The 17,440-nt window shown below is 35.7% G+C and overlaps 3 protein-coding genes across 8 annotated transcripts; all 3 read right to left on the bottom strand.

The window, feature by feature from the left end:
• LOC102630106 (DNA repair protein RAD16) lies at nucleotides 1-7,067 on the bottom strand. 4 transcript variants are annotated; one of them, XM_052434595.1, is made up of 16 exons: nucleotides 6,840-7,067; nucleotides 6,384-6,521; nucleotides 5,147-6,078; nucleotides 4,798-4,920; nucleotides 4,648-4,721; nucleotides 3,844-3,904; nucleotides 3,593-3,739; nucleotides 3,414-3,499; nucleotides 3,147-3,216; nucleotides 2,361-2,486; nucleotides 1,641-1,871; nucleotides 1,355-1,459; nucleotides 1,122-1,274; nucleotides 562-650; nucleotides 383-463; nucleotides 1-269 (listed from the first exon to the last, which is right to left on the bottom strand). In XM_052434595.1, exons 1-16 carry the CDS (start codon nucleotides 6,889-6,891, stop codon nucleotides 197-199), a joined length of 2,541 nt encoding a protein of 846 aa, XP_052290555.1. In that variant the 5' UTR covers nucleotides 6,892-7,067; the 3' UTR covers nucleotides 1-196. The 4 variants fall into 4 exon arrangements, with proteins under 4 accessions (XP_052290555.1, XP_006469668.1, XP_006469669.1 ...); XM_006469605.4 differs by having other exon boundaries at nucleotides 5,147-6,195; nucleotides 6,840-7,066; XM_006469606.4 differs by having other exon boundaries at nucleotides 5,147-6,195; nucleotides 6,846-7,065.
• Nucleotides 7,068-8,939: 1,872 nt separating this feature from the next.
• Nucleotides 8,940-10,132, bottom strand: LOC107175772 (glycine-rich cell wall structural protein 1-like). Its single transcript, XM_025094991.2, has one exon. The coding sequence runs from the start codon at nucleotides 10,072-10,074 to the stop codon at nucleotides 9,130-9,132; it is 945 nt and encodes a 314-aa protein (XP_024950759.1). The 5' UTR covers nucleotides 10,075-10,132; the 3' UTR covers nucleotides 8,940-9,129.
• Nucleotides 10,133-12,868: 2,736 nt separating this feature from the next.
• Nucleotides 12,869-17,029, bottom strand: LOC102631317 (L-ascorbate oxidase homolog). 3 transcript variants are annotated; one of them, XM_006469610.4, is made up of 8 exons: nucleotides 16,238-17,018; nucleotides 16,037-16,146; nucleotides 15,113-15,383; nucleotides 14,899-15,001; nucleotides 14,461-14,806; nucleotides 13,739-14,104; nucleotides 13,538-13,616; nucleotides 12,869-13,364 (listed from the first exon to the last, which is right to left on the bottom strand). In XM_006469610.4, exons 1-8 carry the CDS (start codon nucleotides 16,373-16,375, stop codon nucleotides 13,161-13,163), a joined length of 1,617 nt encoding a protein of 538 aa, XP_006469673.1. In that variant the 5' UTR covers nucleotides 16,376-17,018; the 3' UTR covers nucleotides 12,869-13,160. The 3 variants fall into 3 exon arrangements, with proteins under 3 accessions (XP_006469673.1, XP_006469674.1, XP_024951043.1); XM_025095275.2 differs by having other exon boundaries at nucleotides 13,301-13,385; nucleotides 16,238-17,029; XM_006469611.4 differs by lacking the exons at nucleotides 16,037-16,146; nucleotides 16,238-17,018 and adding an exon at nucleotides 15,767-15,918.
• Between the last annotated feature and the right edge of the window lie 411 nt (nucleotides 17,030-17,440).

The following is a 17,440-nucleotide window of genomic DNA, read 5'->3' as shown; positions in this document are numbered from 1 at the left end:
TTAATGGCTAATGCAGTCAACATTGTCACCCAATTCCTGATTGTTTTGACAGAACAATCAAAATTCTTAGGTTGTCATCATTGTTCAAAATTCTTACTTTTTACGGTTTACCAGTATCTCATGATCTGTACAGTTTCGGAAGTCCGAATAAGCAAAATCGATATTAGAACTCACTACATAATAGGAATTGTTCTGGTCAAGTGACAAAAAGAAATCTCATGTCCGCCTCTGTCAATTTCCCGAAAGCATCTGCACTGCCGCCTACAGTCCTATGAAGGTAACAACAATAGGGAGAAAAAAAAAAGTTAAAGGTCAACCGTTCAGAATAGCTCACACTGTATATTTGGCACACCAACAGAAGTGGCAGATAACCCAGGCTTACCCTTCAAATACTAGTTTCTTCTTCTCTTGCAGTTTCAAAATCCTTTCCTCAATTGTGTTCTCAATGAGAAATCTCACAATCCTACAAATGCAGAAGACACTGTCAGTGCCCTCAAAGAAAGAAGTCCTGTGACTTGGGTTTTAATGGAGTCACGGCAATGCAGAACACAAAGCACCCACCTGATTGGCTTATACTGCCCTATGCGATGGATTCTATCTTGTGCTTGCTGCTCCACAGCTGGGTTCCACCAAGGATCCATCAAAAATACCTAAACAGAAGAAAAAATAAATTTGTTATTGATAACAATACACAGAATGGGAGTAAGTTGATTCCCGACACAAAACAAGATCCCAAGAAATTTTAATGCAATTCAACAAAAGAAATCTGCCTATTATTGAAAGTTTAATTAGATTTATTAAAAAATTGAGGGATTTGTAGAGCAAAATTAAGAAACAATAGGGTAATATAAAAGAAATACGAAGGTCTATTCCTTGAAAGATTTCTGCAAATTCAGCCAACATACGCCCATGTCAATTTATATACATAGTGGACGAGATTCCACTGACGCAAAAACCCATTTCAACAGACATACATGGAGGTTCCAGGGTTCTGCATTTAACAGGATTTGTCATGCAAACTAGGCAACCATGAGTTGGACCCTTTAACAATTCAGACATGGATTATTACCTATGATTTTCATTCACAGTAAACAAATAAAAAATAAGAGAACTTTGCTTACATGTGATGCAACCGTAAGATTGAGTGCAACACCTCCAGCTTTCAAGCTCATGAGGAAAATCTTGCAATGAGGGTCTTCGGTAAATCTGTTGATAGCAGCATCTCTTGCAGGAATGGACATACTTCCCACTAACTGAACACAGTTTACACCAGACTGCAAAAGGTTTCAACTCATTAGCATAGTGTTTCTATTTGACATGCAAAAAATAAACTAAGATGCAGAGCTTTTGTTACCTTATGAAGGGAGTAATTTATGAGATCCAAGAATGATGTGAACTGGCTGAAAACAATTCCTTTCGCTGAGCCATCTCTTTCAACCATGAATCTGATTTCTTCCCTCTACAACCAAGGAAACCCACTCAGAAACAAAATGAAAATAGATGGATAATTGTGAACAAGTGTGTGCACTCCTTCGCCGCACTCCCTTCCCCCACCCCCCCCCCCCCCCCCCCCACCAAAAAAAAAAAAACTTCTACTAATGCAATTATATTGACTAACAAGGAAAAGGAAAAAACCATACCAGAGCCTCTATTTTTGTGCTTGACTGAAATTCATCAAGTTGTATCCTGTTTAGAATACTTGAGGATTTAAACCCCTTAATGGTTGTTTTACTAGTCCGATTTCCAGCACCCTCATTGGCAGTAAAGTCAACAGTAAGTGGAATTGAACATGTTGGGCACTTGGCTACGAACTTTGAAGCAGATGAATCAAACAAACAAGCTTTACAAAAGGCATGTCCACAATTGGTAACCTGTAATAACAAGACAAAAAATTAGAAGATTCTACTTAGGGGTGGGCCCAGGATGGCTTGGTTTTACAGAAACAAAATCAAGGGATCCTAACAAGCAAGGACATAATGAGTGGGTTTTCTCATTTAGAATTGAAAGTTACACGTACAATTATTATTATAAAATCACTGTGGTAATAAACACCAGCATGGAGATGGACCTATATAGTTATTGTACATGTCACGTGCTAAGACATTATGGGTGACTTCTCAACTCTAGGTATTTTTCACCTTATCAACTATCAAGGATAAAATAACACATCTCACTTTGACAACTTATTAAAAGTATTCCACTTTGTTAATTTTCTATGAGAGACGTATTACAAATGGATGCTAGTGAGAACCTTTTCTGGTCCACAGTAATTCCAAAAGAGAAAAGGTAAAAAAGATATGTACTGAGCAGACAAAAAGCCCAAAGTTAGAACAAAGATATAAGGAGAACTGATAACTCACCACAGGATCATCAGCCAAATCATTGCATAGACCACATACTTGTTGAACATGCTCAGCATCTGCCTCTGTTTCACCTCTTAAAGAAGCAGTTTTAGAATATACCACAAGGTACGGATGATCAACTGCCTGCAATTAAATAAATAAATAAATGAATGAATGAATGAAAACCATCTAAAAATAATGTATACAACAATAAAATACTGTTTTAGGGTCTTTTTGTTAATTTTAAAAAAAATCCCCCTCAATGACAAAAATACAGGTACCCGGGCACAAAAAAGTGGGGAAGACACCAACATGACTCTAACCTAGAAAAAATGGTGAGTCAAGCTTCTCAAAAGCTTAACTGTACCAAAGCAACAACTAGACCCTGGAAACAGAAGTTTAAAGATGTTATAAGAAAAATTAGTCGCAATCATAAGGTTACAAATTCAAGATTGAGGAATTTACTTTCAAAAAATTTGATTAAAAAAAAATACCATTCTAAAGATTTAATATATGAAGGGCTAAGCAACATTAAACTAGCCACCCTCTTAGGCTCATGATGTGTCTACAAGTAATTGAAGCATGAAAATTACATGTTTTATTAGTAATTTGTCATTTTTCTTTGGACTTATTCCAAAGACTACTAACAACGGCTTAAAATAAACTTGGTAAGATTCCTAATCAATCAAAAATGTTTTACACATTCTCCATTCAACCATGACAAATTATTCTAAGGCAATCTATAACAGATATCGTGGTATCTAATTCCATGACTCTACTGTCAACCATTAAATAATCATTCACCTGCCGCAACCGTGTGAGAAGGTCAAATATATGAGCATAGTTATTCATTACAGTTCCTGCTTGGACATAACTGCAAAGGAAATAAGCGCAAATGTACAACCATTCAATCATGTGGAATTGGAAAAACAATATCTAAGGAAACAATAATTGATAAAAAATCTCAAAAATTTACAATTTTATTTGGAGGCACAAAAGGTTGCTAATTGTTAAACAACAACATCAAGTGTGAAGAAAAAACAGAGATAGTCAAGGTAAATAGTAGCATACGTATTAAATTGTGCTTGACTTTCACTATACAATGACTCGTAATAATCTGCTTCTCTAATATCCAGGCTATCACGCCTTAGAGAAACCTGTAGTAAGGGTCATTTGGGACAGATAGGTTGTCAGGAACTATGTAACTGCTAACAGAACTGATATCTCTTAATCTTTGCAGGAGAACTTACAATTCTCGGAGGAAGGGCAAGATCAGCAGCCCTGCCCTTTTTAGTGCGTCTTAGAATTACGCTTCTCAGAACTTTGTGCTTTAACAATATCATGGCTCTTCTTCCACCATAAGAATTTCCATGTGTTTGTATCGGAGTAGCAACATACTGAACATGATTTAAGTTAAAAGATATTTCCACGTAACTTACTCTGACAACAAAAGCACCTCGTAATAGAGAATCAAAGGATGAGGAAGAAATTACAAACTTACTCTATTCCACCAACAAAAATGCCTAACGGAATTATGAGGGCAGTTTGGGCATTCTGCTGAACTGTAAATTCATTCAAAAAAATGTAAATTACATATAATAAAAAAAAAAGTGTTAAAAATTTGCTATCAGAAAAGTAATAAAACATAAAAAGATAGGAATGTCAAGAGGCAACAACCAGGAGGAAAATAGTTATATAAATTTAAGTTCCAGTGACAAATTGATATGATCCAGGTAACCTATTTAACAGCCACTAAAATACAAATCCCCTTTCTAACATTCACAAACTCGGGAGAGGAAGGAACAGAATAAGGAATGGAGCTAGAACAATTAAGTAAAAAAGAATCCGTTTCCAAAAAAAAAAACAAAAGTAAACAATGAGTCAATTGAGACTCGTACAACAACCAAATACAAAGAAAGAATTGTAGTTAGTGTAGTATGCTTCCTTGTCAGCCAATACACAACCTTCCTTCTCAGCCAATACATAACAGTTCAGGGAAATTTGAACCTGGATGCCATAATAAAGACAAAATGAAAAAAAAAAGAAGATATTCATGTTAAAGATTTTATTGGATCATAAGGACATAAGGTTGATGATAAATTTAGAACTCTAATGGCAAAAAACTTTTATCAAATCCTCCAAACTTCCTTGGCAGAAAAGGAGCACAACAAGAATGGGCAATTGACAATTCCACATCATATTCACAGATTTTATTCACCAACCATCTTTGGGATTGTAGATTAGTCTACAATACACCCATAAGAAACCTAAAAACAAATTAACAATTTTCAAACTGAAACCATACCTATAATCAAGAACCTTGCAGTCACAGTCCTTACAAAAGTAATACGAGTATGGAGTTATTTGTAGAAAGCGCACCTGTGCAATGGTACACACTATAAGACTGAGAAGTTGGTACATTACAATAAAAAAATTTGGTATTGAGTGAAGTTACCAGGGAGTAGAGTTCCCCAACGCGGTTCTGAAGAGGAGTGCCACTTAAAGCCCACTTGTACGAAGACTCCAAAGCAAGAACTGCTTTTGCAGTATTGCTGCGTCTATCTTTTATGAAATGTGCCTAAGTTTGGGATGAATAAACAACAAATATTAGTAAAAAGATCAATGGGGTAACATCGGTTGACACAAGAATGTGAAAAGAGAACATAAAAAGTAATGAATTCAAACACGAAAATGAAGTTACACTTCTGCACTTTTAAATAATTTGTTGTTCTAGCATTAACTATAAGCAACAGTGAATCAAATTTCAGCAAGTTCAAATGAGACGAAGGCTCGTCCAAACTCACCTCATCCAAAATGATCCGCTCCCACTTCAAAGAATGCAAAGGTGATTTTCCTCCGGATGGTTTCTGTACACCTCCAACTGATGATTTCTTCCCATTTTTCTTCCCTGGGTAACCCTCATAAACACTGCTTTTCATCTTTTTCTTCTCTTGTTTAGACTGTTTCTCAGTCCTTACAGCAGAAGGCCCACAAAAATATTTCAGATGAACTACAAGCTTCTTCTGATAAAAGGACTTCCCACAATATTGGCACTTCTGCTTGGGTGGCATCACATGTTTCCTGTAGTCAGCCTCAATAATGCTGTACGTTGTTATAACAAAATCAAATTCTGAGAACTGCTTAGTACTTCTCTCTCTGTTCAACCCATGATAAATCAGTACTTTGGTGCTTCCTACTGAAGTAAACCGATTGATCTCAGATACCCACTGAGTCACAGCAGCCACAGGACAAATTACTAGGGTAGCTTTGATTCCCAGCAAACCTGTTGATGAACTTGAGGATGCATCAAGTTCACCGATTGTCCCACGAATTTCCCTTTTGGCAAGTACGAGAGCAATTGCTTGAATGGTCTTTCCCATTCCCATCTCATCTGCAAGGATTCCGCCTCTGATTGCAGATTCTTCCTGTTTTAAAGCCCAAGCCAACCATTCCTTTTGGTACCTTAACAAAGGTGTGATCAAATCTGGTGGATCTTCAGCAGTCTCAGTCATAAAAGCATTCTGCTGATCCAAATCAACATCATCTTTTTCATGCATGTCAATCCATCTCTCATGCTCTTCTTCCCAAATTTCCCACAACAATGATGAACCTGTCCTCTGTCTTTTCTTTCCACGAGTTTTCTTCTTCTTATTTGACTCATTTTTTTTCCCTTTTGCCTGAGCTGGCTGTTCCCGACAATAGACTAGGTTTGATGGTCCTACCTCCTCCCTTTCTGCTGCAGGCTCAGCATTCAAATCAATGGAAAATTCACCAGTTACAGAACTGCTGGTAAGATTATTAGTCTCCAGACTAAGACCTAATTTCAAAATATGTCTGTCTCCATATATTTTGCCTACATTAACATTTCAGAAAAGGTCTTAATACAAATCCACAACTTGAATTAACTATAATGCCTTAGGCCACATATCTCTATCCTTTACAAGAAGAAGGAATTTAATAAGCATTCCATTTTTATAAACTGATATAACAATTACTATCAAAAGGAAAGCAATTAATAGTAAAAATAGCAGAACAACTTACATTCATCATCTGAATGGAAACTATCAGAATCCGACGACGGCACATAAATTTCATCATCAGAAACATCAGAAAGATCAATAATACCTTTTCCCTTACTGTCCCCTTCACCAGAGTTACCTTGCTTGCCTTGTGCATCGCCTGCTTCATGATTAGATAACACCATCATGAACAAATATTGTAGCAACAAAAACTTTAAATGATGACACACATTGCATTCTTTTTTTTTTAATTAGAATTTCTTGTGCGACAAAAAAAAAAATCCACAATGCGGCGCTTATTCTCTCTCAAGAAACAAGAATAAGAAAACAAATAAAAATAAAAAATAAAAGAAATAACACAACCGAATCTTGCGCTCCAAGAATCGAAAAACGCGGCTTAAGCAATCAAAATTCCTTTTAAGTCCCCTCATTTCAATGTAATGCAAAAAAATAATAAATCAAGAGTTTAAAATGTCACCATTACCGCTACCGGAGGATTGACCGATGGTTTTACGAGAGCGGAGCTCCATTGGTGCTGGGGAGACTGAGAGAGGGGGTGTTAGGGTTTTTGATTTTTGGGGATTTCAAGTGATGGCTTCGCCTTCGCGCGCGGTTCCACTCCCACCTGCTACTCACTCAGTCAAAAGGACGTGTTTGGAGCGAGTGTGCGCGAAAATTATGCAAACCATACGTACATGTATTGCGCGTGTGTGATCTTTTAGTATCGACGACTGGGCGGCGGGAAAGTGCTTTTACTTAACGCCCCCCTTTTGTCCTCGCAGTGAAACGTTGTCTTCGCGGCAATTTTGTAATTTAGTTAGTTTTACTGCGGCAGTAAAAAGTAAAATATTTAAGGGATGGAAAATTAAAATAGAAAGAAAATTGATGTAGTCAAATGTCGATGCCTTATTATTAAAAAAAAGGTCAAATGTCAATGCTTTCTTGCATTTTTCAAACAGGAAATGACAGAATTAACATTTGTAAATATAGTTGTGTGAAAAAAAAAATTTCAAAGAATTGTTGGTCCGTCACCCTCCCTATTTTGACAATATTGTAATTTTTAAAATAATTACAATTATCTGTGCTGTAAAAATAAATGTTTAATAAAATTTCTTAATAAAAGTATTAGTAATTCTTAAAAGTAATTTTGTGTATTTAATAAATCTTTCTATTGAACTGTTGTAAGAGTACAAATGATTAAAAGATAAATATAATATTAAATAAAATTTATTTATAAATTTATAAATGTGTATGTAATATTCTTTATGGTGTATCAATAATTGATAATTAAAATAAAATATTTTTATTTTATTAATTTAATTTTTTTATATTTTTATCTCAATATAACCAGTATTTGGTAATAATAATAATTTCTATAAATTTAATAATTTTATTTCCTAATAAAATAAGATAGGGTGATTTTATCAAGTGTGATTTTCAAAAAAATTTACTAAACATTAAAATTAACTTTTAATCTTTTAAAATTTCTTTGACTCTATCAAAAACATTAATTTTTTAAATTTACTTTGACTCTATAAAAAAACAATCGTAAAAGGGATTCTTAGGTGTCACTTTTTTTTTTTGTCTAAATTTTAAATAATCTTGAATTAGTCTGAATTATAAAAAAAAAGTTGAATATTTAGAAATGGATTGGTTATCCATAAGGATAAAAAAAAGTTTTTTTTTTATAATTCCACTTCTTGCTCTAAAAGTCAAGAAAGACTTGTCGAAAATTGCCTTGACCTATGAATTTGAATAATTTATTTATTTTTTGTTTGAGTTACTAAAAATAAATATTAAATTTTTTGAACTTAAAAAATTTTAAAACTAATATTTTTACATTTGTGTTCTTATAAAGTATAAGTATTAAATAAAGAATAAGTATCTCAAAAAAACATAAGTAAAATAATATATTACCGTAATATAAATTATATTCAATTGAATACAAACTTTTAATATTCTAAATTAATATATGTTAATCAATTTTAATGTAGTTTATGATGTTTTTATATAAAAAAAATATTCATAAAAATTATGAAGATAGATAACATTAATTTGAAGAAAATAAAAAGATAAAGATAAAAATAGTATACGACAATATTATCACAAGTTATACAAATAGGTAATAATACTAATTATAAATTAAGTAAAAAAATTTAAAAAAATTAACTTAATAAATTAATAACTTAATGATTGAAATTTTTTATTAAATTAAAAAATAAAGAAACTTAATAATTTAACTAATTAAAATTAAAAGTTATTTAAGTCATTAAATAAAAAAATAAACAGCACTTAGTAAACAATGATGGATCTAACCACGGTTCAGATAATCAATTTAAAATGGTGACCCCTGCAGTACTGGAGTCGTTCGTGTGAAAAAAAAATCGTTCTCTTATAAAAAAAAAAAAAAAAAAAAATTGTTCTATTTTGCCTTATTTTTATTTCATTCGAAACACTGGCCACATTTCTAGTTTTAATGGCATCACTACTATAACAGAAGATGAAGATCGGCCGAGAAAACGCAACTGTCCAAGCTTAATTTCTTATTGACAAGTTAAACCATTTGCGGAAGATGAAATGCAAAATAATCAGGAAGTAATTAATATTGTACTGATGGTACATAGCAACAAGCAACAGCCAATAAATTGCATCAAAAACTCATTGACACTTGAAACTGACAATCAGAACTCGCATTAAGACAAAGATCTTTAACACGTCGAAACTATAAAACATTAGATTTTGAAACTTAAATTCATAAACGCTTTTCATTACTTGCCGCCACCACCACCACTTCCACTGCCGGAACCGGTTCCAACACCTTTGCCCGAACCACCTCCCACACCAATGCCTATCCCAATTCCAATACCAACTCCTCCTCCATGGCCACCATGGCCGCCGTGACCTCCACCAGAACCACCTCCTACACCGCCCCCAGCACCAAAGCCACCGCCGTGACCTGACCCACCTCCTATCCCACCACCACCACCTCCCCCAGCTCCTCCTCCTCCTCCAATGCCTCCACCGGCACCACCTCCTACACCTCCACCGGCACCAAATCCCCCACCATGACCTGACCCTCCACCTAGACCTCCACCACCACCTCCACCGCCACCACCTCCTCCTCCAGCTCCACCACCAAGACCACCACCGACACCTCCTCCGGCTCCAAATCCTCCACCATGACCAGAACCACCACCAAGTCCGCCTCCTCCACCACCGCCGCCACCTCCTCCTCCACCAGCACCGCCTCCAAGACCTCCTCCTGCTCCACCCCCTACACCTCCCCCGGCTCCAAAACCTCCACCATGTCCTGAACCTCCCCCAACACCACCTCCTCCTCCAGCGCCACCTCCTCCACCAGCTCCACCTCCAATGCCACCTCCAGCACCTCCACCAATGCCGCCTCCTCCACCCGCCCCACCTCCAATGCCACCACCAGCACCTCCACCACCACCAATGCCTCCTCCTGCTCCACCTCCAATGCCACCACCTCTACCGCCACCGAAACCGCCGCCGCCTCCCACTCCACCCCCACCAAAACGGGGGCCACGACCGCCAAACCGCCCACCACAGTGTCTTCGATTCCATCTACAATCATCATCGCGCCACCTAGCTTTGTCAACTTTGTCATCAGCAAGAGTGATAGCACTCAAATGGAGGGCAATGCAGAGGAAAATGAGAACCAAAGAAAGCCATTTCTGAGGGAGACCCATTAGAGAAGATTACTTATCAGCTTACGACTGCTTGGTATTGTTCGTTGACATGTATAGATCATCCTTATATAGGCTTCATAAACTGGGATAAATCTTCACTGCTCCACCAAGCAGCAATTAATTGGTCCACGTTCATGTTACGCGTTAGAACCGTTGGGCCATTGGCAATTTGGCGGGAACATTTATTATGAGGAAAGTCAGAAACAACACCCCCCCCCCTCCAAAAAAAGTGAATAGTCCCATCACTTACGCGTACTTCTAGCATAATGTCCTAAGATTTGTGTTGGGATGGGTTTGGAATTGCGGTTGGGTAACTGAAATTTAAAAATTTCAGTATTAAAGTATTTCATAAATATTAATTTTTATAATTTTTAAATTATGTTGATATAATTTTTTATTTATATAATAAAAAATTTATTATATTTTTAATAATTTTATCAAAATTATTATTTAAAATTTATATTTATTATATATTATTAACTTTTATTTAATACTTACAGTATTTTTTTCACAGCAGCTGTAACTTAAAAGATACAGTACCTTAATCCTAAATGCATCTATAGTTAACTACAGCGATGCTTCATAGGGATGGCAAAAATTTCCATAGGGATGGGTACCCTCAGGGATTTTCCCCATTCGGGGAGGGTATGAGGATAATTTCATACCAAATTTCTTATTCGGGAAAGGGATGAGAAATTTTTTTTACCCAATTTCTTATTCGGGGAGGGAACGGGAATGAGGTGGAATTCCCATCCCCTACCAATTTCCCTATTTTAATTTTTAATTTAATTTTTATTTTTTAAAATTACTAGTAAATAAAAAAAATTGAATTATAAAATTATAAGTATTGGTAAAAGTAAAAAAAATCAAAATATTTATATTATTAAACTTTTAGTCCTAATTAACTAATTAAAGTCCTAAATTTTTATTTAGAACATTAAAAAGACCGGACAGATTCTATTAGCCCAAAACTTTTGTTTTAATTTTAATACTCATTAAATATTTTAAACTTAAATCTATTTTTTATTTATCTTAAATCTATTTTTTATTTATTTTTAGATGTTATAATTGCCCACAGCAAATCACAATTTTAATATATAATCTAATCTAATATTTGCTCTTGATTTGCTTCGACTTAACTATTGTGTTGTAAAGAAAATAGTCCACATTTATAAAGTGTCCATGCCACCATTGAAAAGTTAAATTTGAATCTAAATTTAATTTTATTTGTAACAATTTTGTATAGGTTATTAATTTGTTCATGATAGTTTGTATCCCTTGCCAGCAGCGTTACTTACTAATTTAATGCATGTGCCTTTTGTAATAGATATTAATATAAGATATATTTCAAACTTTACTTTTATTTGAATTTATTATTTTAATATAATTAACTCAAAATTGAAAACAAAAAAATATATTAGTTATTAGGAGATCGAGAACCATCGGGGATCCCCCGTTATTATTCGAAGATTGAATGAAGATTCTCTTAAATAATTTTAATAAAAATAAAGAGGGGATGTGGACATACACAAAATATCATGGATGAATATAAAGAGATTGATCTCCTCCCCCCTCCTCCCTCCTCCCTCACCCCTCCCCATTGTCATCCCCAATGCTTCATAATTAACGTGATTAGAACAATTGCTCTCTTTCACGATGTATACGCAGTTTGTGATCATGTGCGGTTGAACGCTTGAAGCTGCATGCAAGTGGCCTTCGTCGTTATCTGTATAATTCGTTTAGCCACTCTCTCCTAACTTTTTGTGATAGTCTCTCTCAGAGCCCTATTCTTTCGAAATTTAGTGAAAAAATTGACTTGGTTATAAATAAAGTCAACAAAACTGACTTGATTGTTCAAATTAAAATTTAAAATTTAATTTTAATTATTTATTTCATTGGAGGAGACCAAAGAAAAAAAATAAATAAAGGTAGTATCCGTCTCCATAATTAACAATGGCCCATACACTTTATTGTTTTAATTTTATTTTTTGGGCCATGCTTGTTTACATTACATATACAAGGCAGTCAACTCCGCCGACACTTCCAAAATATTGAATAGAGTACTACTTAGTCCACTGCCAATAAATGTTCAAAACCAACTGCATTTAATCCTGCATTCAAATCGGATTTTGACAGCTGAGATTTTTCCATCATCTGTCTGTACAGTTGCTGTATAGAATAGAATGGAGGGTTGAGACACATACATTCCTGCAACTGGATTGGCTCTAACTACCATTAGCCTGCGTCTGAGAAACAAGATGAAGCAAGCTTGGAGTAGCGAGGGTATAGGTAGATAATGTGCATGACAATTGGATTTGGATTGAATAGAGGCAAGCAGCCCATCAAGAGTCACGGCAATAACAGTGAAATTAATGATATAAGCTTGCAGAGGCAATGCTGTGACAAGAAGACTGATTCTTCTTCATATGAAGGCACCATAGGGTACCGATGGACGTGATACTAGTTATGCTGTTTCTCAGATAAATTAAGTCTAAAGTTAAGCACTCTATGTCAGAATTGTTATACAATGTAAGTGCAAATATGAATTTGGATTGGAGCTTCATGACAGAGCGGTGTCCAGAATCAATTATACAGCTTTTCCCTAAATTATTATTTCTGCAACTGAATGAAGAAAAGGGCAGTTAATATGGCTGCGCTCAACAGTTTCAAGTTTTGCTTCCTCTAGCAATGTTCATTTGTTTAATCACAATTAAACTTGCAACTTGACAGATGACGAACGGACCTTGAACCAAATGTACAAATAAGACATTTTATCAAAAAGGACTTCTGAACATATTGAACCATTTTCTAATTGAAATGGATGATAAAAACTGGATTTAGCGGAAAAAGAATGCCAGTTTTGGCCAATTGCAGTATATGGTAAACTGGTTTAAGCTACAAAGCAATAGAGAAAATCATTCTTGATTGCGAGCCATCTCCTAACAATTAACGGATAAATAACTTGTGACAATAAAAAATACTGTAAAATGGCTCGAGTAAAGCCATCAGATATCTTCTCTTCTAGATCATATTCAAGACTGTCACTGTCTTGTGACATATTAGCAATCATGCCGTGCTTACAGGGGTCAAGTTCTATGCCCCACAGCCCGGCCGCATAGAAGAGCATTACTTGGGATAGGATACTCATCTCTCCATGAATTTGCAGAGGAATAGACTCGTAAATAGAATTGTTGGCCTAAGTACTGGCGAGCCCAGTTCTCAGACCTTATATTCCACATACCCACATTGTCCAAAGGCACATAAACTGCTGTCCATGACTTGGGATACACCTGCACTCAAACCAAACACAGCTTCATAACAAATTGCAATCCTTTAGTTATAATTTTTTTGGGAAAGAAAAAAGTGGAGGATATTCCTACAGAAAGTAAAAATATACTGTTAAGACTTTTGGTAGACTTCAGAGATTTAGTTAGAATTTAACAATATGGATTTGTTAGTATACCTGAACAGTGCAACGAGAAATTGTGTCTCTTAAATTGTAAGTTAATCTACTTGCAGGAGTCCACTCCCCTCCATCCATCCTGCCCATATCAAAAACATGCACAAATTCAGAATCCAGAGAATAAAATAGATTTCCAATAGCTGTAGCAGTTATAAGCATTGGCCAATTCAATATTTGCTTTAGTTTTTTGGTTAGACTTACCCTACGGCAAAGAAGTTATGACCATCAATGTGCCATGACTGCAAAGTGTCTTCTGGATTCTCAAACACAACTTCAGCAAAACCCCGGAAATCAGCAGCCATGACAGAAGTCTGGAGATATGCACCACCACCAGTGGGGTTATCTGGGATGCTTCCGACGCTAAATACTCCGGGAATCTTGAAGTAGTCTGCGAGCTTTAGAGGCGTGTCAGCTGGGATGAATGACACGCTGTTGACAGCATACCTCTGCTTGCCATTGATAGTTGGGGCAGTGTTTTGGAGTCTAATAGTATGTGTAGTGTTGATCAGACCATAGTGGTATGAGCCTTGGGGATTAGGTCTTGGTCCACTTGCTGTCAGATTCCGCCTGGTTCAAATTATGGCATGAGATTATTGATAATTGAAAACAAGTTTAAATTGCGGCAGATAGAAACTGAATTTTTGCATATTCTGGAAAGCAACTAAGTTAAATTGATTTTGCTTTGCCGTATCAAGTATTCCATATTGTGTACCAAGGCATGCCGCTTTATTTATCAGAAATTCTCAAACTTCAACAAACTATACAGTAGCAATTTTTTATAGTTAGGTTGAACCCTAATGGAGAGAACACAATAGGATAATTCAGCTAGTCATGTGTCCAAGTAGCCTAACTGAGGAAGAAACTTAGGTAAAACAAGGTACATACAATGATATAGGGAAAATGACACGGGATTTTGCAAATACCTGAGTGAACGTGCTTGTTCAAGAGACCAATCAATCTGAGTTGTTGGCCCACCAGGAGGAGGACCAGAAACACTGCCAGCTGAGTTACTGTAATGAAGAACGGAGGTTGCAGAAAGCACCTGTGATGTGAAACGTGTTGAGATGACAATGTAGTAACCTTGAGGGGGTTGATCAGCTCTAACCAGAACAGAGTAGGACTGTCCCAAATGGATATCAAGAGAATCATAAGTGTTCTGCAATGTGTGGGTTCCTTCGACCTCTACAAGCAGCATTTTATGACCCTGGATTCTAAAATTGATTGAAGTTGAAATCCCCACATTTGATATCCGGAACCGGTAGGTCTTGCCTGTATGGCAAATTTAAAAAAAGCTCATATTGTATAAGACCATCACAACACCACAACAAAAAATTAAAAGACCTCTTATGGCAATCACTAACCTTGATCAACTGTGAATGTGTTAGCATTTGAACCCCGACCATTGATAACAAGACCATCAGGAAAGGGAAGATCACTCCCACTGTCCAAAATTGCTTTCAAATCCTATAAAAGTTCAAGTAAAAGACAATAAATATATATACATAACTTCGAGACCTTCAATGCTGCATTACATGTTCACTGCTAAATAACATTTGTTTTAGGTTAGTCACTTACAGTGTGATTTTTCTTGTACCAGTCTCCAGCAAGAATGGTGAAATCTCCAGCAGGAGGATCAAAGGGCACAGGAATAAGTGGTCGGCTTGCAATTTTTATGCCACCATAGCCACCTGCAGCTTTGTGAAAAGCAAGAGAGGGGAAATAGAAGTAGCTACCAATTTGATCCTTGACTTGTAGAACATATGTGAAGTTTTTTCCTGGAGGGATTGGGCAGTTTGTGCCATAAACTCCATCTTGCCAAGAGTTCCTTCTCTGCTGGACACCATTCCTGGACAAAAATTACAGCATATCATGGTAAGTTTTTAATTAGTCTATTGTTATTAAACTAGATTTAACATGAACTAGGGCCACATGATTTTCACATATTTTGTTCACAAACCATGAGAAATTTGCGTATTCATCAAACTCATGTGCAAAAAAGATATGATTTTGATTCTACCCATGTGCATCAATTAGATTGAAAATTGGTTATACATCATTATCACTTACAATAATCTAACAAGGACCACAAATCCAAGAAAGTAGACTATCTCTGTTCTTTACTTTTTTTTTTCCGTTTGTTGGATCTAAATCCAAAACATTAAAAGGCTATAGAATTCAGTATCATGATTTAACAAATTAGTCTCATTCTATCAGTAAGTTGCAACTTACAGGGTGATTAAAGGGGCCATATAGATGAAGTTCAAGACAACCAAATGTGTGTAAAGATGTGTGATCAAACTACAGCCTGGCAACCGCTAGATCTTGGATCGTCGCGCAACAAAATGAAACTACTACCATATTTAAAGCAGATTATTTCTTCTTTTTTTTTAATGAAAACAGAGGTCCTTTAACTATTTCACCGTGTTAATATAAAGAATCTCCAAGAGTAACGGAAAAAATAATAATAATTACTACGTTAGAAAAGAAGGTGGTGCTAACCAAGAGATGAGAAATGGTTCATCCAAGGCATTGAAAACACTGATAATCAAGTTATCATTGGTCACAGCCTCAATGGAAGGCCCTGGAAATTGCCCATTAATCAATATCCCCTGCCATGATAACACATTTTCATCAAATAAATCCACAGAAACACACGCACACAAAAAGGGAAAAAAAATAAAAAAAAAGGTAGTTACGTACCTGTTGTTTAACACCAAGAGGATAAATATCACCGTATGTAACATTCCAGTTAAAAAATCTGTAAGGACTTTCACCTCTAGTGCAACTCACAAGCATAAACACTAAAAGCAAACAACATATACTGCTATAACTAGCCATCTCCCTCACACTCAACCTTGAGCAAAAACTTAAACAAGAATAGATGGTAACAAAAATAACTAAAAGAAAGAGAGTTTCCAACTTCTTTATCCCTGTAAAGCCATATCAATCACTACCTCACTATCTCAACTTTAGTTTTTTTTTTCTTTTTCTCTCTCTTTTTCTTTTTTGCTTTGGTAGAGGTAGCCTTTGGCTTTTATCAGCTCTTAAGTAACATGTGCTGTGAGAGTGTCGGTGAAGAGAAGAATCAGAGGGTTCTTGAAACTGAGATAGAAAATAGATACTAGATTAGACAACTTGGATGCTTATGGGGGCTTTTTGTAAGAAGAGAAACCAGGGGGGCATGAGCTGTACTTTCTGCAGCTAGTATCCAAGCAAAACTGAGTGAAGTGTCATAAACAAGTCCTTACACTCTTCGGCACACAACCGCGTTACTTGATAAATGTGAGGCAAGCTTGTGGGATTGTCATTGGTTTGCCATAAACAAGTCCTAATTTTCTGGCATTACATCATTTACATGTGTTTCCCCCCAAAAAAAAATCCCATAATTACCAACAGGGCTTTTTAATTTTCCCATGAAGCAAAAAATCGAAACATATTGATCTTTTGGTAAAAATTAAAATATCCAATCTTGATTTACGTTTCCTAGGGAAAAAAGAAAAAAGCTTGATTTATGTTCGGGATTATAAATTACCACTTTAAATTCCGGGGGATGGTTGACTGCAGGAAGGTTTATGGTAGTTCACCAATAACATTTTCCCAAGAACTAAAAAAGAACACAGAAAAAAAAAAAGGGAGAGAAAATAATATTGTCAATTTTCAACAAATTATGAATCGATCAACTTGTCTGTCTGTGATCGGCGGGCGTTACGGTATTCTTCTAGTAAATATGCTGTCCTGTTTCTTTGACTTAAAGTAGAACCGGACAAAGAACGCGAGTCTTGTCTATTCAACAATAATTATAATCAGTGACAAATCTCACTCGGAAATTTCTATACGACTCTTAATTAATTTATTATCTGATCATATAGGACATAAAGCAAGATATTATTTTGAAAAAACAGT

This window comes from Citrus sinensis, chromosome 2, assembly GCF_022201045.2.
Source record: "Citrus sinensis cultivar Valencia sweet orange chromosome 2, DVS_A1.0, whole genome shotgun sequence".
NCBI lineage: Eukaryota > Viridiplantae > Streptophyta > Magnoliopsida > Sapindales > Rutaceae > Citrus > Citrus sinensis.
Note: the sequence above shows the minus strand (reverse complement) of the source record. Positions and strands in the feature narration are given on the sequence as shown.